At 38.7% G+C, this 27169-nt stretch overlaps 1 protein-coding gene across 1 annotated transcript in view; it reads right to left on the minus strand.

Annotated features, from left to right (window-relative positions):
• Positions 1–508: 508 nt before the first annotated feature.
• Positions 509–27169, minus strand: part of dntt (deoxynucleotidyltransferase, terminal) — a 100771-nt gene continuing 74110 nt past the window's right edge. Inside the window, exon 11 of the mRNA XM_087802308.1 lies at positions 509–762. Coding sequence (XP_087658434.1) covers positions 676–762 — 87 coding nt within the window. The 3' untranslated portion in view covers positions 509–675. The remainder of the gene's footprint in view (positions 763–27169) is intronic.

Below are 27169 nucleotides of genomic sequence, written 5' to 3' on the forward strand. Positions count from 1 at the left end.
GGCGTAATTGCTGTCGCACGTTCATCTCCGCGGAGCACGACCGAAACCACTTGCTTTACCTTTGGGTTTAATTCCGGGTGATTTCCCAATGCAGGCTGATTGCCTAATTTGGATCCCAGCATCTGGGAATTTGGTCGGTATTGTGAGAGAAAAGAGAAAGAAATAGCAGCGAGAAACGATCTCTAGCGGATGAAGACGGAGGCTAAATAGAAAAAGAGAAGAGCTCCTTCTTTCTGAAGCTCATTACACACCTCTCGACTCCCGAGAGACCTGGCTCAGCTTCACACCAGCCACTTCCCCTGCCGGTGGGTGGGGTTGGGGGGGTGATTACAACATTTTGCTCAACAAAGCTCCGTCTCCTCCTCATTCCTGTTCGCTTCCATAGGTCGTTTTCCAGCCGTCTTACACCATCTTTTCCTCTCGACTGTCAGCGCTCCATTCATCTTCCACTCTTGCATGTGATTACGACAGAAACAAGCCTTGAATGGAGCCGAAAATGTGTTTACTGGAGAGTGAATCAGCAAAGTTATGCACCAGGAACTTGAACCACACACAGCATAAAAAAGAAGAAAGAAGAAAACATGATTTTTGTTTACAGGAGTTAGAGACGCACGGAGTCGCAGGTCGCTGGAGTTGTACTTGCGAGGTGTCGTCAAGTCGAGGAGGAGTCGATATCTAAGCGTTTCGCTGCCAAGGCTCAATGTACTCGAGGCCCAGATGGGCGAATATGTCGCTTTCATCGCCGGCTGCCAAGAACCGGATCTAGAGAGGAGACAAACAAACAGGAAGTCAGATGTACTGAAAAATCTGTCGGCGCGTTTTTTTGCCAAACTTCAAAGGATTAAAAAAATACTTTTATCTTTAAAAAGATAATTATGTTTGGAGGTTGAATATTTACTCAGCTGAAGTGGGACTTTTCAATTCACAGATTTAAGTATATTAACTTGGATTTTCTTCATTTATTGAATTGATTTTCCACTGTTTATTAAAGGTTGAGTCACACGGGCAGCAACCGGAGCAAAGAGGTCCATGTTTCCCTCCTCATAGATACCTTTCCTCTTCTCTTCCAGGGCGATAATAAAGACAACCAGAGTTAAATCAAGAAAACCTCTCTAATGTGTCCTTCCTCTGATGCAAGTCACGGTGGGACAGGCTTGGAGTGTCTCATCTGGAAAAGTCCTAGATCAGTTCCCAAGCCACTTTAAGTTGCTTTTCTTGAAGAATCAGTTGATTCTAAATCATCTAAAAATAATAAAAAATATGATTATTATTATTAAAACAGCATATTGGTCCAGTTCAAGTGTAACTTTGGCCACAAATTAAAATGGAAAACAATAAATGTAATTTAATTCAAATTCTAGTATTAGGCTGTTTTTTTTCTTGCCGGCAAAATGAAGAATTAAAACTAGCGATGGGCTGATGAAGCTTCGTGAAACAGTGTCATGTTGGTTAGAGGTCAGTAGGTGGCGCCATCAGTTTAAAAAAGGATGTTTCATTAGAACAGTTGTTCAAAACAAAGGAAAATACTGCAGGGACTGCCATCTAGTAGACTCTGAAAATAATGACACTGTTTCATGAAGCTTCATCAGACCATCAAAATATCAGAAGGCCACTTGGATTTGTTTTGTTGTTATCCACTCTGCTTTATCCTCTAAAGTGAACCCAATAAATTAACTATTTTTGTCTTTTTTCTTCATTGCTAAACAAATTTTCGGCCCAACAAGAGATTAAAACCACTGGTGAATGGACAGGATTGTCTTTTAAATCTGATTATTTCTTCACCATGAAAGAGCGATGCAAAGTATTCATCAATTACTACTGATCTGTATTGTTTTATTATCTTTAATCACTCATGAACTGAACCCTAACTTTGAGATTCTAAAAAAAATCAGGGATCAAATAGTTACGACGTTTATGTAGCTCAGAGAGCCATGTTGTTCCTTGACCTCGACACGTGGAACCAGCTCCAAGCTCCTCCGACAAACCAAGCGGCCAAAAACGCAACGGCGACGGAGCAGATTTATATTGGAGCCCCCCTTGCACCCGTAAACACTGGCGCCCTCCAGCAGACGAGTATTTTCCCTGACAAATGACGACAGGACGATTAAACACCGGCGCTCCACCAACACCGCATGACGGGCGATGTCTCTGAACGAGAGGTGACGAGGGCTGACTCACCTTGGAAGCGAGACGGCCCGGAGAGATACGGCTGCGCGGTTCTGACACATTCTACCCTCAAGTGCTAAACTGGACCTGACACGCCACGGAGAAGAGATGGCGTTGGAGGTGGGGTGAGATCGTGTCGGAGAGAGAGGTAACCGAGAACCACCAGGCACAACGATAGCAGTCTGTTGGATTCATGCTAATGACAAGGTTTTCAGCTGCTTTATGAGTAAAAAGGACTTACTTACTTGTATCTACCAAATATATAACACTGAGAACTTTAAAATATATATTTATAATACTGTGGGATTCAGGGAATTGAAACACTGTCACTCCTGGAGCCTCAAGTTCAGGATTAGAAGTGCAACAGCTGTGGTGTTTTTTGACACTAAAATAATTGACGAACAAAAGAGGATTTGAACCCATGACTCAAGTGTTTTTTCTTTTTATTTGATTAAATGTTTCTTCTTTTGTACAAGAAACTTTGTCATTTAATGATGATGTGATTTAAAAATGTGCATCCTTTGGGACTCGTCAGAGACATCGCATCTGGTGGGAATTCTCACGTTTCCCTAGAAATGAAGCAATCGAGACCAAAAAGAAAAGATTTCGGTACTGACGCGCTTCTGTACCGTGATGTTCCAGTTCCATGACGTGTCAGTAATTCTACGAATATTCTTCTGTTGCGATCAGATAACACATTAAAGCTGAGGAGAAACACTGGCTTTAAAAAGTGTAGCCAACGCCAAAGTGCTAAAACCTGCAGTTCATCAAGTGTCCACTTGAGGCTTGCCGCAGACATGCCAAAAAAATAGACTTATACGACATTAAAAACATATTTATAGCCTGATTCAAATCTCAGCATGAGTCTTAGACACCAGTTTTACTGTTGACACATTGTATAGGGGGCATTGTTTTTAAATAAAGTTTCCCTTTTGATTTTATTCCCCTGGATTTGCACAATAAGAGGCAGGGTTGTTCAACGAGTGTGTTAACTGATACAGCCTGAGGCTAAATTGTTGCAGTTTCGTCATCAAATCCATAATTCAGTGCAACCAAACTCAGCCTCTTTTGACTAATCCAGATGAATTCCTAAGATGGCATTGACATTGGATCGGCTTCAAAACCATGGTTTAGTCACAGATGGGGGGGATGTGACAGATATGATACAGTCTATGGTTACAGCAGGTTAAAATATGATATGGTAACACCAGGAAGTAGTGATGGTCTGTTGAAGCTTCATGAAGCAGTGTCATGTTGTTTAGAGGTCAGTAGGTGGCGCTATCAGTTTAAAATAGTGCAGAGACTGCCATCTAGTGGAAAATAATGACAGTACTTCATGAAGCTTCATCACACCATCACTAGTAGGAATCTGCTCTTTGTTTTATCTAATGACAGTCGTAGTACTTTTAAAACTACCCATTAATGTATGTAAAGGTACAGCGATATAACTGATCTCTTTGAGTCATTACTCAAGTTCACACTTTTCCAGATTTACTCTGTTAGCGAAAAGGAAAAGAAAAGTTTTTTTTATTTATCAGCGTAACTTTATCCAGACATTTTGGCCTCTTTCTTCCTAACCCTGTGAGGGAGTGAAGAAGAAGAAAAAGAACATTGTTCCTCTCCGTTTTCATCCCCAGGTATTAACAAAGAAAGGCTTCTCTTCAAATGTCCAAATCCTAGTTTTATTCCACAGATTTTGTGGAGATCAGTCGTGGCTCAACGTTAGCAACGAGGGCAGTACGTAATTGGAAACAGGTGATCCGTTTGCTTCTCGGCGCCTGCTGCGACATCCAGAAGAGGACAGCGGTAACTCATAGTCCACGTCCTTGACTTAATAAACGGCTAATAAGCGAGAATGTTTCGCCGCCTGCCAGGCGTTGACATCGCTGGTGGTTGTGAAGAGATATCACTTCCTACTGAACATCTGCCAGGCCGCTGCCGCACGTCATCACCCCTGACACCACCCGGGCTGACGGATGAAGTGTCTGACTGAAGCTCGGGAACTGACTGACACGTGGGAACTGACTGGTACGCCATTATTTCACTTCTACCCAATCAAACATCAAATTTTCACTGTACAACTCCATTGTTTGGTAAAATTATTCTCCACTAAAGACGAGGCTTATGGTGTGTTTTGTCTATTTATTTTTTTTTAAGTATGTCACAGTAAAGATTGGAATCCTACGTTTTTATTTGTTCAGGCTTTTCCTTGATTTTCTGGAACTCCTGTTGTGTTATCAGTTTTATCTTGATCTTTAAAGTATATACTTTATTGAATATTGTTATGATTGTGTAAGCGCTTTGTGACCCTGGTCTGGAAAAGCGCTATATAAATACATATTACTTACTTACTTACTTACTACTGAACTGGGATCTGAATATTGGAATTCCAATCTCTACTATTATTCTATTACTTCTATTATTATTATTTATTTATTATTATTAGAGATTGAAATCGATTGGAATCGATTGGAATTTGAATCTGTACTAGTAGGATTCCAGATCCTACTGGATTCCAATCGGTACTGTGACATAAACATAGCCATTGGACGACTTTTATGTTCATCTGACATCAAAATAAAAAATAAACATTACCGTGTGCCTCTTGACTAGTGAAAATGAGTAAAACACAAACTCCCTCATTTCATATAAATACTGCTTAAACACAAACATGCTCACACATTTGCACAAACGTTGGAGACAAACACATACAGAACACCATCGTCGGCATACAATCAAACATACATTTAAACAATTTCGATCAATAAAGTTTTACCTTAACTTACCTTACCTTACATAGAATCAAACACATCTTGTTCTCCTGCTGAGTCAGGGTTATGGGGAAATGTTTTTTCATGCACTTAATTGTAGTTATTTTGCGGCTCATGCTATTGTATTTTTTGCTATTTAACATCTGAACGTTGGTCCGTGAATATGATCCTGACTTGTCCGTGGTATAAATAAAGTTTGGAACCCCTGCTTTATATGGTAAAAACTAATATACTGATTTTATAGTAACGCCTATGTTTATGGCAAACCTTTGAATTTAAAGCAAAACATAAACAACTTTTGTTTTAGTTTACTTAATTTGAAATGTATATCAACATCAAGCAGTCTCTTTGAACCAAGTTTTCTTAACCACCTTTGACATGTAAAAAAAAAATGCTTTTGGGCTTCACATGTTACGAAAAAAACATTTTGTTAAAAAAAATGTGTAGTACAGACTCACATTTGTGTGTGCAATAAAAAAAATTGCATGTTCTAGTAGCGATGGGCTGATGAAGCTTCATGAAACAGTGTCATGTTGTTTAGAGGTCAGTAGGTGGCGCCATCAGTTTAAAAATGATGTGATGTTTCATTAGAACGGTTGTTCAAAACAGAGAAAAATATTGCAGAGACCGCCATCTAGTGGACTCTGAAAATAATGACACTGATTCATGAAGCTTCATCAGACTATCACTTGTATTTTTATACCCAGGAAAACGTTGGGCATTTCAGCAATTTCTTTTTAAATGCAGTCACTGGATTTTGACAAATTATAATCTGAACAAACTGTTTGAACACACCTCATAAGGGAACAGATTATGTCAATTAAAAGTGTATTACTGGAAGGCTACTTGTCCTTTCCCATTTTTTTCCATCAGTTAACTGTATATTTTTTAAACCCAGGATGTTTCAGGAGTTGTTTGTGACTGAGATAATTTTGAAGACATCTCGATAACGTTAGAAAAGTAAGTAGGAAAGATGGATGGGTCCTGAGAAGGCCGATGCCTGCAGAGGAAGATGTTCAAGGCTCCAATTAGATTAAATTATTTGTCACTAAATTCCAGTCAGTAGAGCTGATTCCAGCTGACCATCGGAAGGAAACATCGTAACGCCGACAGATTAGAGTCTCCTTGAAACTTGTGTGAGAGCGATCGATGCAGCTGAGTTCAACATTCGAAACAAATCTTACCCCCAAGAGTTGGACATATTGTTGAAGTGTTTCCCTGTCCTGCCTTTCTCAAGGTGAAGATGAAGAAAAAGGTGCTGATAAAAGCTCCTTGTAAGCCCCATATAGGGACACATTTAATGGGGAAAACAAATCAACAATATCAGACAGAAGCAAAAAGAAAAACACACTCAGCACGACGCTCGGAACTTTAAACCAATAACTGTTTGTGTTGCTTTGATGACACAGTTGCTCTCGGTACACAGTCGTACAAAATAAGAGAAGTTACAGAGCAGAGCTGAGCAAAAGGTCACACAGAGAAATAATGCAAATCCAGCCTGGAATCTATGCAAATACAACTATTCAAACACTGTGGGAGACAAGTTTATCTCTACAAAGAACATTAGACTCTTGAGGGACACGCAGGTACTGCGTTTAACTTGCTTAAATATCAACTAGAATAGCACCAGAACAGTACATACCTCTGCCAAGATTCTAATTTGTTGTCCAGATAATATAAGTCACATGTTTTACTATATTTAATATGTTTAGAAACGGCCTATATTCAACTCTCTTTCAAAATGTGTATTTTAATGTCAACTAGTAAGTGATGGTTTGATGAAGCTTCATGAAACAGTGTCATGTTGTTTAGAAGTCAGTAGGTGGTGCCATCAGTTTAAAAATGATGTTTCATTAGAACAGTTGTTCAAAATAAAGGAAAAGAGACCGCCATCTAGTGGCCCCTGAAAATAATGACACTGCTTCATGAAGCTTCATCGGACCATCAGTGGTCACTAGTAAGTAATTGTATGGATGAATAGCTTTTCTAATGCAAAGTACAGAAAGAATATTTTTTCCCCATTTGCCTTTTTATCTTTTTTATTGGGTCTTAAACTAAACTATGTAAGAAGTAAAGCCATTAAAAAAAAGTTACTTGACAGCAGTAATGGTCTTTATGAAGCTTCATGAAGCAGTGTCATTATTTTCAGAGTCCACTAGATGGCGGTCTCTGCTCTATTTCCCTTTGTTTTGAACAACTGCTCTAATGAAACATCATTTTTAGACTGATGGCGCCACCTACTGACCTCTAAACAACATGACACTGCTTCATGAAGCTTCATCAAGACACTACTTGTGTCAACACTGTATCAGACACACTTGGCAAATCAATAGGACAATTTCAGTGTTGAGGTTAGTTGATTTTAGTTTAGTTTAAAAAAATATGTCCTTTCACTAGATCTCCAAATGCACTTTTGAAGTTTATTACAAGTTTTTTAACAATGTTTCCTCTCTATGTAATGTCTGCATGTTTTATAGTCCTCAAATCTCTATTTATACTGATGGTCTGATGAAGCTTCATGAAGCAGTGTCATTATATTCAGAGTCCACTAGATGGCGTCTCTGCACTATTTTCCTTTTTTTTTTTGAACAGCTGTTCTAATGAAACATAATTTTTAAACTGATGACGCCACCTACTGACCTCTAAACAACATGACACTGCTTCATGAAGCTTCATCAGACCATCACTATCTATTGATTCTCTTAAAACAAGATCGAAAAAACAATATATTTGTTGCTACAATCACATGAGAATTGGTTCATTTTTTAGTAGCACACTTGTAAGTTCAGTTTTTAATGATGTTTCGAGGTAGACGGGTGATCAGCGGCAGCAGCAGTTAGAAGCCATAACTAGATGAGGAAAACTACAGAACGGTCCCGAGATAAAACAATTTCTCTATCCAATATCCTGAAAATGTTTGGGAAAATCCACTCATATTTAGTGGTCGGCCTCTAAGGAACAGTTACCAGGGGGTGGTCATAATCTTTTGGCATTAAGAGGTGATGTGTTACATGTATGATTCAGGAGAGCATCAACTCATTTAAATCTCCTCTTATGATTTGGATTCTGCTTTCGCATCTGACGGAGAGAAATCCTTTTGGATCGCTTCCGAGTTAATATTTCTTTATTGCGGCTCACGGTGAAGCGCTGACGAGCGAGAAGAAACGAGGGATGATTCCCCCGCGACTTCCCCGGAAGCACCGATCCGACATAAACCGACCAGAGTCGGGGGCGCAGACACCTCACTAATCACGCCAGCAATTAGCGGCGGCGTCGTAAAGCAGCGGCGACGATAAAAAAAAAACGACCGATTGGGTTTTAGACTTATCGTCATTATCTTTCTCTCTCTCTCTCTCCGCGGTCGGCTAATCAGCCTGCCGCGCTCGGCCGAGGAAAATAATGAATTTATAATCGGGAAACTTTTGAGATTCTCTCGTCGTGCCGTTACGGTTCTTTGGCCAGGCGGGGAATAAACAAACGCTGATCAAAGTGACTTCTTTTCTTGATGAGGCGGCCCAGTGATGATGGACACGTTCCGACCAGAGAGGAAGTAAAAATATACTTAGTCGTCTTAACGTCTTATTTTATTTCTAATACTGTGGTGTCGAAACCAATCCCTCAAGGAGCATCAGTTCACTGTTATTGTTAAGTATCTGCGTAAATGTAAACATTTATCTTCTTTGATTTTCAGCCAATAATCCGAGAGGAAACATCGAATATTTTTACCACCAGGACATGAGTTTTGCCTTGAGTTAAACATTGTACTGTTAAAAATGATCAAATATGTCGTAAAATATTTACCAATATAAACACTAAAATTTCCTCCTTAAAGCACAAACGTTTATTTTTATTACAAAGTAATTCCATCTCATCTTTATCTTCTAGATTAAATGTTCACATAATCTCTATCTTTATTACACTTAAACCCGTTGGACCACATGGTTATTAACATGATATCAACGTCCACTGTATGTTGGCGAGACATTTTCATTCTAGTCACGTTTAAAGCTCTTATGAAGCATCGAAAATGACTTGCGTGGATGAATACATTTGAAGCAGATTAAAAACAATAAAATAAAATATAAAAAATGGTGATCATCAAAAAGGTTTTCCAAAGGCTTTAAATAGGGCTGTGTATTGGCAAGAATCTGGCGACACGATACATGTGTGACGATGCGATATATTGCGATATATTGTGAAACTGTTGTAACGATATATTGCGATATATTGTGAAACTATTGTAACGGTATATTGCGATATATTGTGAAACTGTTGTAACAGTATATTGTGATATATTGTGAAACTGTAGTAACGTTATATTGCGATATATTTTGAAACTGTAGTAACAGTATATTGTGATATATTGTGAAACTGTAGTAACGGTGTATTGCAATTTGTTGTGAAACTGTAGTAACGGTGTATTGCGATATATTGTGAAACTGTGGTAACGTTATATGCGATTTATTGTGAAACTGTTGTAACAATGTATTGCGATATATTGTGAAACTGTAGTAACGTTATATGCGATTTATTGTGAAACTGTTGTAACGATGTATTGCGATATATTGTGAAGCTGTAGATACGATATATTGCGATATATTGTGAAGCTGTAGATACGATATATTGCGATATATTGTGAAACTGTAGTTACGATTTTTGTGATATATTGTGAAACTGTTGTAACAATGTATTGCGATATATTGTGAAACTGTAGTAACGGCGTATTGCGATATATTGTGAAACTGTGGTAACGTTATATGCGATTTATTGTGAAACTGTTGTAACAATGTATTGCGATATATTGTGAAACTGTAGTAACGTTATATGCGATTTATTGTGAAACTGTTGTAACGATGCAATGCGATATATTGTGAAACTGTAGTAACGGTATATTGCGATTTATTGTGAAACTGTTGTTACGATATATTGCGATATATTGTGAAACTGTAGTTATGATTTTTGCGATATATTGTGAAGCTGTAGATACGATATATTGCGATATATTGTGAAGCTGTAGATACGATATATTGCGATATATTGTGAAACTGTAGTTATGATTTTTGCGATATATTGTGAAACTGTTGTAACAATGTATTGCGATATATTGTGAAACTGTAGTAACGGTATATTGCGATATATTGTGAAACTGTAGAAACGTTATATGCGATTTATTGTGAAACTGTTGTAACGATGTATTGCGATATATTGTGAAACTGTAGTAACTGTATATTGTGATTTCTTGTGAAACTGTTGTTACGATATATTGCGATATATTGTGAAACTGTAGTTACGATTTTTGCGATATATTGTGAAGCTGTAGATACGATATATTGCAATATATTGTGAAACTGTGGTAACGATATATTGCGATTGTTGTTAGCTATGTTGTTAGCAGCAGGTGCTTCACTGGAGTGCAAATATAGTTAAAAAAAAGAATCCATTGAGTGCCATTGAATATTGATACAGTATTGGTTATAAAAATATCAGGATATATCGGAATATCAATATTTTCTTACCCCCTTAGTTTTTAACCACAATTTTAGCTCATATTTAAACAACAATTATGTGAATATTAAATTCTTATTTCTAGGTTAATGCAATGTTGAATTGCTGGGATCTGTTTTTCCTTTCTCCATTATAGTCTTACTTCAACTGTAAAGTGCCGTGAGATAACTTTGTTATGATAAGACACTTTAAACAATAATTCAAGAATTGAATTGAATCATTTATTCTCAGAAAGTCAAAAATCTTGTGATTTATTTCCCTCCTTTATAACTGCTACACTTTTTTCCTACTTGACTCACATATTTAAACAAAAAAAAGTTTCATTTCAAACCGATGACCTTCATAAAGTGAGTATTTCTGCGACTGCTGCCTTTTTCTCTCTCAGTAAAACTTCACTCTCTGTTACTCTCCCTGCTTAATAAAGTTTTCCGGCGTCTGTAATTACAGCTCGACTATTCCGCTCATGAACCCAAACAGAAGACTCCCCTCATGATAACAATAAATTAACTTCCTCCGCCTCGCTGACGACCGTAAATAATTAAAGGGCTTGATAAACAGCGGCTGGCGTGACCGGAGTGCGTCCTGCTCCAGCCGGTGTGTGATCGGATGCTCCCGCCTCAGCACTTCCATCACGTTCAATTAAAGTGGAATATTTGGGGGGGAAGTGTGTCCCGGAATGAGCTTTGTTCGTGTTATTTGATCGTTCACGACAGTGTCGACTCAGCTCTTTTTTTTAATAGAGAAATAGAGTAAATTAACTGGAGGAGTGAAGATTTTTTAAATTTTCCCCCCTTTATAGATATGACTTTTGAGTAGTTTAAACATCTGTAACATGTTGTATTCAAGAGGTCACGTCCCATCTTGCGTCTATCCCAGCTACAAAGGGTAAGAGCCAGCGAGAACACCTTCCTTTTCTGGTCCATCACAGGAACATTTAGATATTTTATGCCCTTACACGCACTAAAAACATCAAAAAATATATCAGCAAAGAATAAGAATCCCTCCAGACATCAACACAAAATCCCTGAAGACGATGTAGTACTAATGCCAGGCCTGTAGGTGGCACTGTAGTGCTCTCCCGAACGAATGAAGAAGGTAATTGTTCACTGTTGAAACACAAGAACAACATGAACGTAGCAACTTGAAATGAAAAGGGAAAAAAAAAATGATCTCAACAATAAAAAGTACATTTTGATTTTGATGTTTGGATGATATTACGTCGCACTTGATTAAAGTCATTTTTTTTGCATCGTTCAATTCTTCGCTGGTCGTTTGCAACTTTTTTAAAATAAGTAAAATTGCTTTTGTCTTCATGACTTGAGAGGCGGCGTCTGGATCCAGGTTTTAACCCTTGTGTTATCTTAGGGTCAATGTGACCCTGCGGCCCAAAAACAAATCTCGAGGCATTTCATCTTCTTCTTTAGATGCTGAGGTCGTAAAGACTGCTGCCATCTAGCGGTCGGTAGTTTAATTGCAACACGAAAATTGACATTGTTAATATATGCATGTTAATTATGAATGATCAAATTTAACTCTTTTATTTTGCAGATTTTTTGAACTTTGAAGTGTTACATATTTATAATTACAATAAAACATGATTTGAAGAAAATAATGAACTCTTGTGTAATCTCTGGGTCAAGGTGACCCGAAGGCCGGAAAACAAATGTGTTTGTGGTATCCCTTGTGTTGTCTCTGGGTCAAGATGAACCGAAGCCCCCAAAACAAATGTGGTTGTGGTATCCCTTGTGTTGTTTCTGGGTCAAGGTGACCCAAAAGTCCAGAAACAAATGTTTTTTGTGGTATCACTTGTGACAAAAACCTGGGTCAAAAACCTCCCTGGCTTCCTTAAATACATATGCAGTGGTGGAGGTCCTTCATCTTGAACAAAAGACAACACAAGGGATACCATAAACACATTTGTTTCAGTGTCTGAGAAGTTAATGTGGACTTTCCATAAACAAGATTTGCGACCACAATGAACCGTCTATTTGCGAGTCAAACCTGAATTCCGTATGTTCGTGGACTGTGGGAGGAAACCAGAGTTCCGTGCAAACAAAGGAAGAACCAAACTTCACTCCTAACCAAAGTTACCTTAAACTGGATTTTAAAAAAGCTGCCATCATCGTGTTCACGGTTGTTTTAAATCACCAAGATAAAGCTCATGCCCTCTTGACTTGCTTGTGGTGGAAGTCAAAAAGAAATCTTGGTTATAAAATGGAAAATAAAGTGTGGAAAAATTTAAATGATAATCATCTTATCTTCCATCTACTAATCCCATGTGGATTTCCTTCCAGGTGCATTTTTCTAAGAGCCCTTTGGGAAAGAATTTGTCAAAGGTGTTGTTGGACTTCAGGGGTTTAAGAAAAAGAAGAAGAAAAAAAAAAAGAGTTCCCTCCGTTGCTCACACATGTCAAACCTCACGCAGCCGATCACTGCATCTCTGCCTCACACAACGGCTCGGAGAATGTCCGCCAAAGCGACAACATCTCCGACGACCCATCTCTCGCGCCCACAATGTGACAAAAATAGAGCCGCAGATGAACTCCTGCGTCTTATCTCCTCGGTGGCGCCTCGTGTTTGTCCAAACAAACCGGGTTTTTGAGGCGAAGAAAACAACCGGAAGCTCATTAAAAATTCCAGAATAAGGATTTCCCGAACCACTGTCATTGTAACGGACACAGCAGATTAAGGATTTGAGAGATAATATTGCCGCGGCAAGGAAAATCGCTTGTTTTATCGCGACATCTAGCCGCAGGATTAGCAAATTATTTGCGGCGTTTTCTCCGGGTTTCATCGATAACGTGCGCAGCTTATCTGCCGAACGCTTGCCGTTCATATGCATCGCTTTAACCTCCGGCTGTTTGTTTGTTTAAACCCATGAATAATCACTTTATTAATAAACTCCTGATGAAAAAACAATAATTATTTTACAGTTTCCAACATGTTTCATTGGACGGACAGAAAAGTTCATGTTTGTAACGTCATTTCCGTCTCGTTCTCATCACTGAACTTTTCCTGTTAACACTTCTTTTCTTAGCTTCTAGTCTGATGTGACGATGACAGTCTGTGCGTGAGTGTCTCACATGTCTCAACACTTTCCTGCCTTCACATTCAACTCATGAGTCAAAGGGTCCCTTCGTCTTTTTCATTTTTTTATGTCCACATCATTTTATGGGTCTGACCTGCAGATAAATAGCAAGAATAAAATAGCATCACTAGCCTTGAGAAAGCAACATTAGATCAAAGGAATATACATCACTTGCCATAATGTTGAATCAGCAGGAGCTCGGGACTGTGTTTTTTTTGCAACAATATTGTTCAATATAATTTGTCTTTTGCTCATTTCCGCTGGTTTACAGGCTTATTTTTTAAGTGTCCTGACATGTCAAGAGGCACAGGCTGTACAACGACTGTAATCAAATAAATATTTTCTCTGCCTTTGATCATATGTTTCAAACTCAAGGCTTTGGAGCCAAATTTCACTATTGATGGATTGACGAAGCTTCATGAAACAGTGTCATGTTGTTTAGAGGTCAGTAGGTGGCGCCATCAGTTAAACAATTATTTGATGTTTCATTTGAGATTTGAGATTATATTTAAAGGTCAACTAATGTCAAATCCCAACTCTAGTCCATCATCATGAACAGGTTTTGAACTTGTTACTTTATAAAGTTCTCCCCCGTCTGAAATCTGGGCAAACAAGAGGTTACAGGAGCGGAGTCTATTATGATGTAAAAATAGCTTCACTCCTCCTCCAGCCAGCTGTAATCACTCCCGCTTTGTTTATAGTTAAAGTCGCTTGGAGGTGGAGACTTCCGGGATAGATGACAAACATTGATGAACCTATTTATTTGATCAATCTCAGCGGAGTGGGTGTGGTTATGGTAAACAAGATTTAATCTCCAGAAAAACAAAGCATTTTCAATGGGCGGGGCTTATGCATATCAGTTTAAAAAGGATGTGATGTTTCATTAGAAAAGTTGTTCAAAACAAAGGAAAATAGTGCAGAGACCGCCATCTAGTGGACTCTGAAAATAATGACACTGCTTCATGAAGCTTCATCAGACCATCACTAGTAATGTCATGCACCAAACAAAGCTTTTGAAAAAATATACTTCAAAAATGAGTGACAATGAGATGACCTCCAATGCATGTTGATATTTTGCCCCCTGAATATTACAGTGTACCACGATGTCTCTTACAAAATGAGGTGATGTTGTTCACTGGCGAACCATGGAAATTGGAAGTGAAATGTTGTTCTAAATAACCAATTATAGACTGTTTGATATATCCAACTCCAACTGTTCTGAATGTAATAAATAATTAGTGATGGTCTGATGAAGCTTCATGAAGCAGTGTCATTATTTTCAGAGTCCACTAGATGGCGTCTCTGCACTATTTTCCTTTGTTTTAAACAACTGGTCTAATGAAACATCATTTTTAAACAGATGGCGCCCCCTACTGACCTCTAAACAACATGACACTGCTCCATGAAGCTTCACCAGTCCATCACTAGTAATCATTAACCTCCTTTACTTCATCATTATTTACTATTTTGCTCGACAAAATTATGTCCACCATGTCTTCAGTGTTGAATAGTATTTTTTAGAATCGCACATTTGATGACATGAACACAAGATTGTGGCAAAAAGTGAAAAGTAACAAAATATTTCAACCAGTTCGACACAAAGTTGAGAACGTCTTCACGGACAGACATTATCAACCACTTCCCTTGTTTTCGTTTATCAAAAATAGCTGACATTACAAATATTTTTTTACAATTTAAAATGTGCATTTTACATTCATACATTTAACAGGGAAGGCAGGCCGCATTTAATCTGCGGTAGGACCTCAAATGGCCCCCGTGCCGTATGAAAAAACCTCCCTCGGAGTTCCAATGTTGGGAATAATTCTCCTCCATGTATCAGCTTAAACATTTCCCGACAAGTGTATGCAGACTCTTACCGTTCATCAATAATAAAGCAGGAATCTTGGGTTTGACTCCCAAACTTCAGTCAACTCTTTTAATCTGTGTGTTTTGCAGCTCGAGTCGGATGCCGAGATAATAGCTTGTGTTTAATCCGTTCACTGAACCAATGCTAAATGGAATCAAGGAATACATCTTGGGCTTCAATTCCAGCCATTAACCTTCGGTGATGGACGTGTGCGGATGGACGGATGTGTGCTTGAATTAAGGTTGCATGGGATTAAGTGTCGGGATTCAAACAATGGGCCGATAATAACCCTGTACTTAGACTGAATTATACATCTGGGGTTCATGGTCGCTGCACGAATGAGACTGAAGTCAGGAGGGATGAAGCCGTGAGATGATCTCAGGATGAAATCATAATTTGTGACTTTTAACATCTGATTATTTACTGTATTACTACCATCCTCTCCTCGATTGTGTTCTTAAAGTCCAGATCATCTGGTAGATCAAGAGAGGAAAACTCACTCGGACAATTTTTCAGGACAGTCAGACAAGCACAAGTCATAGTTAGATAAGACTCTGAAGAAAAATGGTATTTGGATGAATATTCCCTTTCATTTATTTGTTTGTTTAGACAGTTTGAGCTGGAATAGTGTTTACTCTAAGATAAGGTGGAAAGTAATAACAAAAATTAAACTTACAAAATGGAAATTCACATCTTTTTAAATATGTTTTATAAGTTGCAAACATATCAGAACCATAACAAAACAAGTGGTATCTGCTAAATTGTTGTTTGTCCATTCAGACACTCCCTCACTCCCTCTCTCAAGTGCACTGCCTAAAAGTTCACTGTAAGACTTATTTGCGCAGTGCTCAAATTCCAACAGGATAGTTCTGTCTCAAATCAAACTCTGCTGCTACACACTTACAGGAAATGACTCGAAAGCTTCTTCTTCTACTACTATTTAACACTGATTGCAACCAGCCATTGGAACACTATCGACGACACTTTTTCAGTGCTTTTCGTCAATTATTAAGTCGTGTTTCATTGTGTTATTACTGTTGTTGTTCCGTTGTTTGGTAGTAAAATTAGTATTTTCTCTAGACATTTACGTCAGTATCTGCTCCAAAGACGCGTTCGTCAGTGACGTAGCTTCAGTTTAGCTTCATCTACGTCACTAAGATGGCGCCAGTTAAGGGTGGAAAGTGTCCATCGATCCACACTCAATTTTCTGGCCATTTGAGTGCGCCAATTGAGTGCTCATTGCGCACTACTTTTTCGCACACTGCTCATCAGGACCCACTTGTGCACTCAAAACACCTAAGCATTTCTCAAATTGCATACTTGCATACTTATACTACGTATTTTTAGTGCGTCTCAATTCTTAGTTTGCAAAATATAGTGCACCATGCACACTAAATTACCGTAATAAAACGGCCACAAAACTGAGTATGGATCGATGGACACTTTCAACCCTAAACAACCGCCATCTTAGTGACGTTGGCGTTATAAACAAAAGTATCGTCACTACCAATCAAATGGAGGCGGCAAGAGAAAACATTGAGAGCGACACCCCCTCGGTTAATACTTCATCTTTATACCGATATTTTTCGTTTCTCATATTTCTTGATCCAATCTTGCAAACATGCTGCCAGCAGGTGTCAATAGTGTTCCTACGGCTGGTTGAAATCATCTTTAAATAGTAGTAGAAGACGGAGCTGTCGCAGTCTTTTATTTGAGACATACTATCTGTCGAGAACTTGCGTACTAGTTAGTACGTACACTATCCTGATGCATACTTATCGCCAGTGCACTTAGAGAAGTATGCGATTTGAGACACAGCCCTAGAGACAATCAACTGGACTGTGGTAGGAATCCATAGTGCCCAGCAAACCCATGCAAGAAAGGGTAGAACATACTCTCTCCAAACTTGGAAGCTAAACTAAAACCTTCTTGTGTGAAAAGGTAGCGCTAACTAGACCACTGTGTGTCCTAAGATCAAACAAGACAGAAAACTTTACCTGCCCTTTAAACTACATTAGTGTTCCGGGTTTAGCAAAAATCTGCAGGCAGCTTTAAAAATGTCATTGTTTCGTCAAAAAGAACAAGTCCGTTCCTCATTCATTATTTGCAATAGTTTCAATTATGTCTTGAGGCCAAATTGAACAAACTGGAAAAAGCAATTTATGAACTTCCTTTGTCTTATAATTGGGGCCAAAGACTCTGACACACACGGAGGCCAAAGTTGTGAATGGAAAGCATCAAGGTGCTAACACGTCCACGTCGGTTCCAGGACCGTTTCCATGAGAGAGAAGTCGAGAGGAAGCTGTCAAATACATCCGAGTGCTCACAGCTCTGTCGACCCCCCACCATCCAGGCAGTGGATGAGTGGACAATAACAGGGCAATTGCACTGGGCTTTGGGGAGCCGCCGTTACATGCAACGTTCTGAAGGCGATTTTTTTTTTTTTTTCTCCTCGAGGATGGGAGCCACCCACAAGGCGGGACCCTTGTCGACAGGCCGACGGGGAGAAGGAGAGGTTTAATTTAGCGGATGGTGGCACATGGCCCCTCAGGGCGACACGTATTGTAAAACACAGTCGCGAAGGCTCGTACTTCACACGATGTGACAGACAAGTGAGCTGTGGAAAAGGTGCGGCGTCTGTCCTCCAAACATCCCGGTCGGGCCTGGGAAATCAAATCTATAAAAAGACGTGGTCGTAGGGGGAGGTGGCTTAGATACTTCACGCCTGCAAACCTTTACATTCAACACACTTCACGGTTCACGACGACGATAATGAAGACCAAGTGGAGACTCTTTGTTGCGTGAAGGGATTTCGTCAAGTTAGTGTAGCCATGATACGCTTCAACAAAGGGGCTTTTTATTCGGTCCAAACCAGAAGGTCTTTTAGAGAATTGACTGCTCAGCAACACTAGTTCCTCATCAGACCACCTCGACAGTCGTCACGTCTCTAAAGACCAATTTATTTATTCACACAAACTTAAAAAAAAACTGGCTCAAGTATAGAGTCAGTCATGAACTCTAAATGTTTCAGAATTAAATACTGAAAATCTTCGACAAAGGATCTCATCAATAAGGATCTCATCAATTACCCATCTTGAGTGAAGGAATCTGTCGAATATTAAAAACTAAAACAAAATAAAATGAGCCAAAATGCAGATTAAAACTGTGCTTAAGAGGAACGCATTAACCACTAGACCACAAGTAATATATATATTTATTCACATTTTGTCACCATAGTCACACACAAGTTTCTTTTTGGGAGGTTTATTCAATTTTTTTCTGCGTTAATAAAGTATTTTTGGTAGGTAATCGTTTTTAAATTATTTTAATTAGTGAGCATCTAGGTTAGTTTTAAAGCTGAAACCTTCAAAATTTAAAAAAAACCCAGATGGTAATCAAAACATCACTTTAATCCATTGGTGTCCAAATGTTTAACCATTTTTTATTATTTAATTCATGGGGGAGGAAACCAAAAGTACACCAAAGAATAAACGGTCGGAAATTAATTTTGTGGATTTTAAATTCTCTGGTTGAATAATACAGTTTATAATGGAGACCGCGGGCCTCATGATAGCTTGCCAAGGGCCGCAAATAGCCCACGGGCAGGTCTTGCCTGCATAATCAAATCTTGGTTTTTTTTGCCTCATGATCAACATTTCCTGACAAAGTCAATGAAAGATGTTATTTTGAGTTATTTTGCCAACACTCTCACATCATAACCTCCTTGGAGGAGGCAATAACCAGGAAAAAGGTTCGCCTCATGTTCAATAATGATCAAATACTTTTAATATTAACATCTATATACATTTATTTCATAGTTATAATTACTATTTTAAGCTTTTGCTGCAGGTAAATTGTATTTTAAAGCCATATCTAGCACTTTATCGAAAATAAACACGCTGCTAGCTTTCCTGTTTAATATATATATAAATATTTCTGATCCTTTTATTTCCATTGATGGAAAGAGAAAGAAATGGAGAGAGAATTAAAAATAGCGAACTCAGACCGCTGTATTTACACCACAATAAAACTGAAACTGCTGCAATTTTCTTTTGAACGGAGAATCAGCACATATTCCACGACATACCTTTCACCGCGCTCTCAATCCACTCTCATTAGCATACGCATTAATAAATGCTAAATTATTCCAGTTTGTTGCCCACATTTTCCACGCAGCAAATCCAGGCGGGGAGCCTAATCCAAAGTGCTAATGTAAGACACGCACCCAGTGGTTTTTCTGTGTCAGGTTTGAATCCGAAACAACCACCGGATGAATGAAGGGAGACGAACTAAAGGGAGGATTTCATTTCCCCACTTTTTGTTTTACACAAAAACAAACAACCTGCGACATTGTGCGAGACAGATTTATTGAATTACTGGTTGAATAGTCATTACTTTTCAACCAGTTGGCTGCTTTATTTCCAAATGAGTTTTCTCCACAGTGCGGCTGGGAAAGTTGTAGGTTCTCCTTTGAAAATACAAAACATATTTTCAAATTAATGAGTGGACATTTTCTTTCATTTCTTTTCTTTTCATTTTTAAATATTTTACATTTTATCATAGAGGAGTTTATTTGTCTGGAGACGAAATGCAGTCAATTTGGGTTTTTTCCACTTGGCTCTACTTGGGCAGCGCTGAGCTGAATTGAATGGCTGGTGACAAATTTAGAAATTTTGTACATCCCATGTGGAGGAAACTCAAGCAGGCGCTAACTTAACACAACGCACCACCAGGATCGCCTCCTCATGGTAAATACATTTAGTTGAAGGTGGCATATTGCTTTGCCCCCTAGCTCAGCTCTATTTCCATAAAACCAAAACAAATTTTACGCTTACAATGCAGTAACACCACTCCTCCCCTCAAGATATTAGATTTTTTCTATGACTTAAGCTTCTCTATGCTTTATAGATTTGATGCTGGTACTTAAAAAAAATATTAAATCAAAAGAGGAGAAAACACAAAAAAGACACCAAAATGTGCCTTTACATAGCAGAACAAGTTACTTTCACTTTAGTTGACTCATTTGAAAAACACTGATTTTATCTTAATTATTGATAGAATCTATGTATTTTGGGGGTGAAAGGGTAATTATATTCATCATTAGACATGTTTATCTTCTATCATCGGAGTTATTGTTTAGTTAAATAGTCTGAAAAGGTTAATTATCTTAATAAATGAACCGTATTCTTCACAGTTTTATAGTTTCTGACGATATGAGAGCGAGCGGTGATGGTGCTTTGATGACTTGATAATCCCCTCCTCTGCAGTAAGAGGTCACAAAAGCAATTTCAAGATCAACAGAGCAGCATCTGTGGGACCCACTGCGATCTGTGTCCAGGTGCCGCCTCAGCCCCGACGACACATCATCTCAACACACTTCGACTCTGCAGTGTCGACTTTCTCTTTATCTCCCCTTGTATTTTGTGAGCAGGGCAGAACAGTTTGGAGCTGCCCCAACATAAAGAGCCCATCATGGGCGATAGAAAAAGAGCGGTATCACTGTGGGTGCAAACACTGTGACTGCTGATATAATCGCTGCCACTGTGTGTATCGATGTCATCGCGGCGGGTGAAGCCGCATCTCTTCGTCGCAGACAACGATCACACATAGTCTCGCTGTGTCCAATGGTCATAATGTTGTTAAGAGAGAGATATGGGTTTGCTTTTGTGGAGCTGCAGTAATGCATTAAAACATGTTGGCAGAGGTGAGTAGAGGCACAAACAACCTGTTTTAAATCCACTCTTTTTCCAAAAATGCTTTTTGTGTTCAGACTTTCACAGATTAACAACTATAAACTTAACTTTGTTGATATGTAAAAGGAGGATAATAATAAAGTTTTTATTTATAATGGAAATAAATATATATATATATATATATATATTTTTATGAACTTTTCCCAATAATTTTTTTTGTGTCTAAAAAAGTCCTGCATAGAATTACCACCTGTGTCCATTTTAAGGTTTGGAATTAACAACAATCGTAATTGCAATAGAGATTATATTTAAAGGTCAACTAATGTAAAATCCCAACTCCCTTGACTCACTCACATGTTTCAAATGTTGAATCTTCCTCTCCAAGATGCAGTAAGTCCCTCATCATGACCAGGTTTCGAACTTGTTACTTTATAAAGTTCTCCCCCGTCTGAAATCTGGGCAAACAAGAGGTTACAGGAGCGGAGTCTATTATGACGTAATAATAACTTCACTCCTCCTCCAGTCAGCTGTAATCATACCCGCTTTGTTTAAACAACAAGTTGCTTGGAGGTACAGACTTCCGGGACATTGATGAACCTATATATTTGATCAATCCCAGCGGAGTGGGTGTGGTAATGGTAAACAAGATTTAATCTCCAGAAAAACAAAGCATTTTCAATGGGCGGGGCTTATGCATATCAGTTTAAAAAGGATGTTATGTTTCATTAAAACAGTTGTTCAAAACAAAGGAAAATAGTGCAGAGACTGCCATCTGGTGGACTCTGAAAATAATGACACTGTTTCATGAAGCTTCATCAGACCATCACTACTTGCTAGCTAGTTGCTATCAGCCATACTTCCAATCATTTGTAGGTAAAATCTATCGCACTTTTCATCTTCATATATTAAGAAGTTAGGATCAGAATTCTGTAAATGACTAAATCAACCATTTCTAATATCAAATGTGAAATACATTTTAGAACAAGAAATTAATATAAATGTGTTTATTATGTCTCAGTTAAATCTCTGCTGTTACAGCATCATAAAGATAAATTAATCTTGGGTGGATGGATAGATAGATCAAATAGAGTTTTATCTATCTATGACACCTTGGTTACCATAATAAACATTTATTATTAAAAACGTATGTTCAAAGTGGATTAAAATTGTCTTACAATTGTGAAAGTCTTTAAAAGGCTGATTCTTGGAAAAAAAATGCAAGTGTAAACCTTTGAATTCCAGGATAAAAGTAGAACGAATCGAAGAGTTGAATTCTCTCCAGACCTTCATCAACCAATTAACCTGTTATTTCTCATGTTTTTCTCAGTCCAATCTACAAGCAGGTAATCGTGTCTGCTCTGAACCACTGTCTGCGTGGAAGCCAAAGGTCCAGCTGTCTCTTCTCAATTGACTCTGATTAAAAATCCTTCTGCTGGAGCTGCCACTCAGCATTACCGGGACGGGAGTTTGCAGGGTTCCCACGAAAGCCTTTCCTGATTCAGTCGAAGAGGCTTCGGAAGTTTCTTCATTTCAGGGATCGGCTTTGATCGGGTTTGACACTTTCCGTGTGTCGGCGTGTTAGACAAGCTCAGACTGGGAGACGAAAGCACGAGTAATGGTGGATAATAGTGTTTCACTCAAAACAATGGCTTATAGTCACTCTGAGCGTCGAAGAATATTTAAGGAGGATCTTGAATTATGAATTCATAATATCTAAATATGGGGAAATTAACTCAAAAGTGTCACGGTGGTTCGAGAGACAGTCGGCTTTAAAGATATTTTGAGATTTCCTGACAAGCATTAGCTGAAATCTTACCAAAGACTCAAACCAAATTCACTGGCAGTGATTTGAGGATTTGCACATCATAAAATCTCATTAATCTTTTAAAGTTGTTGCATTTTTTTAGTCCGTTTCGCTGGAATTTTACTGTGTTAATATTAGTGCATTTTTCAACTTTATTCACAGTCCCAGAAGATTGATTGATTGGACCAGTCCTCTAATAAAATAAACCAATGGGCTGTTTTTTTTTATTTTTATAATAAGGTTCACCCATTGATTTCATTGGATCCTTCAGCTGTCAATAAAATCAGCTGCTTTTGAGTTTTGAGTTTGTTTATTTTAATGTAGGGACTGATGCTCCGTTGTCGTCTTCTTTCTTTTTGATGTTTGAATTTTGGGTGAACTAACACTTGAACCCTAGTGGTATTGCTGGGTCAAGGTGACACTGTGGCCAGAAAAATGTTTGCGGTATCCCTTGTGTTGTCTCCAGTTGTATTTGCACTTTGTCATCACTTGCACTTTCTTCTGTTTATTTGCACTTTTCTCTTGTTTTTATAAAACGATCATCTGCTGTGAACTAGAAACCCAATTTATTTATAAAGTATTTATCCATCCATCCATCCAACCATCCATATATCCATCCGTCCATCCATCCATCCAACCATTCATATATCTATCCATCCATATATCCATCCATCCATATATCCATCCATCCATCCAACCATCCAACCATTCATATATCCATCCAGCCATCCATCCATCCAACCATTCATATATCCATACATCATTCATCGATCCATCCATCCATCCATCCATCCATGAATCCATATATCGATATATCCATACATCCATTCATCCATTCATCCATCCATCAACCATCCATGTATCCAATTTATTAACTTATTTCCAGGCCAAGATATTAGGTATATAATTTTAAAAAATGATCTTGAAACATACATGTTGTGTTCTGTGAATTGAATTTTGAATACCAGCCCAGTCCGGCAGTGATGTCAAGCAAATTTCACGCAATAATGTCCAATAATTTAATTTCCACCTCCGCAAAGTTAATGATCACTGGACATGTTATTGAAGCTTTTGTTTTTGCAGTATGTTCTCCGCTGCAGCAGGGGGCAACAGCGAGTGATTGCAGCGCAGGAGAAGACAATGGCTTGCCATTAAAAGCCTCTAAAAAACAGGATAAATCTGAGGATTATCAAACCTAAAAATAAAAATTAAAGTATTTCAGTCGATGGTGAGATGTTGGGTGACATTAACGAAGAAAGTATTCATTCATACATTAGCGCGAGGAAAGAGGCGCCGTTTTTTCGTCGCACTCCGAGGTCACACAAGCAATTAAGTCACTTTAATAAAGGGGGAGTGTGAGAGGGACGGACGCTGGCTTGACGGGGAAATTTACAAGAGCCTTTTAATCTGCAGAGATGTGTCTTTGAATTTATGGGCGCTTTAGTAAATTTACAGCAGTCTATAGATGTTTGACATCGACACGGTTGCACACGCAAAACTAATAAAAAACGAAGGACAAACTTCACGTTTAGTCAAAATGTCAATATTGAGTCTTTAAAAAAGTTTTGCAGGTGAAAGTAGAAAAAAGTTACACTAGAAAATCCTTCCGTTGTGTAGAAATTAAAATACTAAACCCAAAATAAATTCAACCGAAACCCACTTGTGATTCTAAAATATGTACGTAGTACAAAATACATTTTATTTTTCACACAGGACGCGGCGACGGCTCTGACCTCTCCCATGTGGGATATTTTATTCATGACTCCCTGGAGGCGAGAAAACATTGTCCATATCTGTAGCTACACTTTGTCAGGGCCACGTCCAACAAATATTTAGAGTCAAAGGGAGAGGTTTAAATTGGACGGACTGTTTCATTTCAGCGCGGCATTGAAAAAAATAAAGAAAATAAAGAATGTGGCCCGAAGGTCCGGACACGGGGCGAGAGACATGAGAGGAATGGAAGCGACCGGATGGTTCCTGCGAACGCTTCAACGGGCCGGTCGTCTAATCAGCCTTCACAGCGGGAACGACTGCATCTATCGGCATCGGGCGATAAATCATATTGACAGCTATCGCCCGACATATGGAGCGAGATGACGGAGGGGATTGTGGAGGAAGAACTGGCATGAAGGGAAAAAAATATATTTAAAGATTTGATTTTAGAGCAATGGAATAGAAAATATGTGACTGAAAATATTGACTGAGATTCATGTAGAAGAAAATAGTGTGAAACCCGCAGAATAAGAGAAAATTCTTCGCAGATAAGGCCAATATAACCCCAAAATCTTTATAGGTTGAAAAAAATAGTATGATCCTAAAACAAGAGTTATGTAGGGTAACCTGTTAGTCATATTGCTCCTTGTTTAGAGACGACTGAGGATCTGCTGAGTCAACCTGCTACAGACAGTTCTAACCTATTCACGTTTCCCTTCCTTTTGACCTTCATTAGTTCAATGTGCCGATCTTAAAGGGCAACTTATGTTGATTTAAGTGTGTTTTAAATAGATGTTGGACTCTATTGTATCATCAGTGTCTGTTTGTACAAAACTCTCTTTCCATTGAAATATTTACATTAGAAAGTTATCTTAAACCACGCCCACTCTGCTGTGATTAGCCAAGCAACGAGGTTTGTCACCGCACGTCATAAATCCCGGAAGTCTCCACCTCCAAAGGACTCGTTGTACAAACAAGGCGGGGCGTGATTACAGCTGGCTGGAGGAGGAGTGAAGCCATTATTAAGTCATAATGAACACCGCTCTGGTAACCTCTCGTTCGCCCTGATTTCAGATGGGGGAGAACTTTACAAACTAATAATTTCAAAACATGGTCATGATGAGAGACTTACTGCATCTTTGAGAGGAAGACTTCAACATCTGAAACATGTGAGTGAGTCAGGAGAGTTGGGTTTTCAAATTAGTTGAACTTTAAAAATGCTAAATAAGATCTTTTAATCGACAGCTGGTCATTGGTTCATGTTGAATTAGTCGATTCAATCATTAGAATATTACAAGGTTGAATGTATTTTTATTTAATTATTGAATTGTTTTTTTTTGCTTTTTAATAATTATATTCATATAACCCATATAATAAATAAAATCGATTTATTTTCTTCGCACATATAGTTTGATATTCTAATCCCAATTCATTTTAAAAATATTCGAATTATCTAATTCAATTATTCAACAAAAACGAAAGAAAACCTTTCAATATTTGACTTATTTAAATAAAATATAAAACAAATAATAATCCAATGGTTAAAAAACGTGCAAAATTTAAAAAATATGAAATGTTAAATTCTACCATAAAAATTCTGATGGCACTGATATACTTCTATAAATGTCCAATAAGCTAAACATTCACAAACATTGTTATATTTCATCAATAAAGATCCAAATTTAAAAAAATTAAAACGTAAGAGTAACACCAAAGTCAAAAGAAAAAAAGACATAAATGCTATACTGTCATTAGATGAACATCACCTCTATTTTTATAGAGAATATTAGCCAATGACAAACTAAATCTGTCCTTCGACATCAGCCTTGTGTCGTACCAAAAAAGCGTCGTCCTGCAGCCTTGAATTCCGAGACACACTCATGTCGCGGAGGCCAGTTTTTATGTTGCTCTCCAGACATGGAAACTCTTTCAAAGCCTCCCGATCCACGGCCATAACTCATCACCCGAACTCTCGTCCGCTCTTGCCGAGCGTAGCTCAGCCAAAACGGTGTCAAGTAGAAAGAATACGAACGGACCTTTCACACCGGTAACTGGGCTTCGGCGGCGGAGCCCGGGACGTCCACCGCTCGCAGCCTCCTGACCGGGACCTCATTAATCACCCTCCCACACGTGACAAAGAGTAATTACCCGCCAGGAACCCTCGCGTCCGTTCTCGCTCGCACACGTGTGAAGGTTCGCGTTGATAAGCAGGACGAGTTAGATTTGCATGAACATATTCGATCACACGCTCTTGACCCCTGTGAACACACACACACACACACGCTTGAGGAGTTTCAAGGGGAGAAGTCGGTGTGTATACAGCGCTCCTCGAGGGGTCACCGACCTCCCTTCTGCCCGGCCGGGGGAGTCTGTCCGTCTCGGGGATGATGAAATCCTCCGCCTGTCCTCATTCATCAAAGCAGCTCCACGTATTAATTATCACACACCTTCAGACGAACAGCAGAGGACACGCTCGCGCCCGCAGAGGAGAGAGTGGAGTCGCTCTGCCGGGGCCCGAACCCCTAAACTTCAGTTAGAATTTTCAGCCGGATGTTACTGCCC

Source organism: Callionymus lyra, chromosome 11, assembly GCF_982586985.1.
Source record: "Callionymus lyra chromosome 11, fCalLyr1.hap1.1, whole genome shotgun sequence".
NCBI classification, from domain to species: domain Eukaryota; kingdom Metazoa; phylum Chordata; class Actinopteri; order Syngnathiformes; family Callionymidae; genus Callionymus; species Callionymus lyra.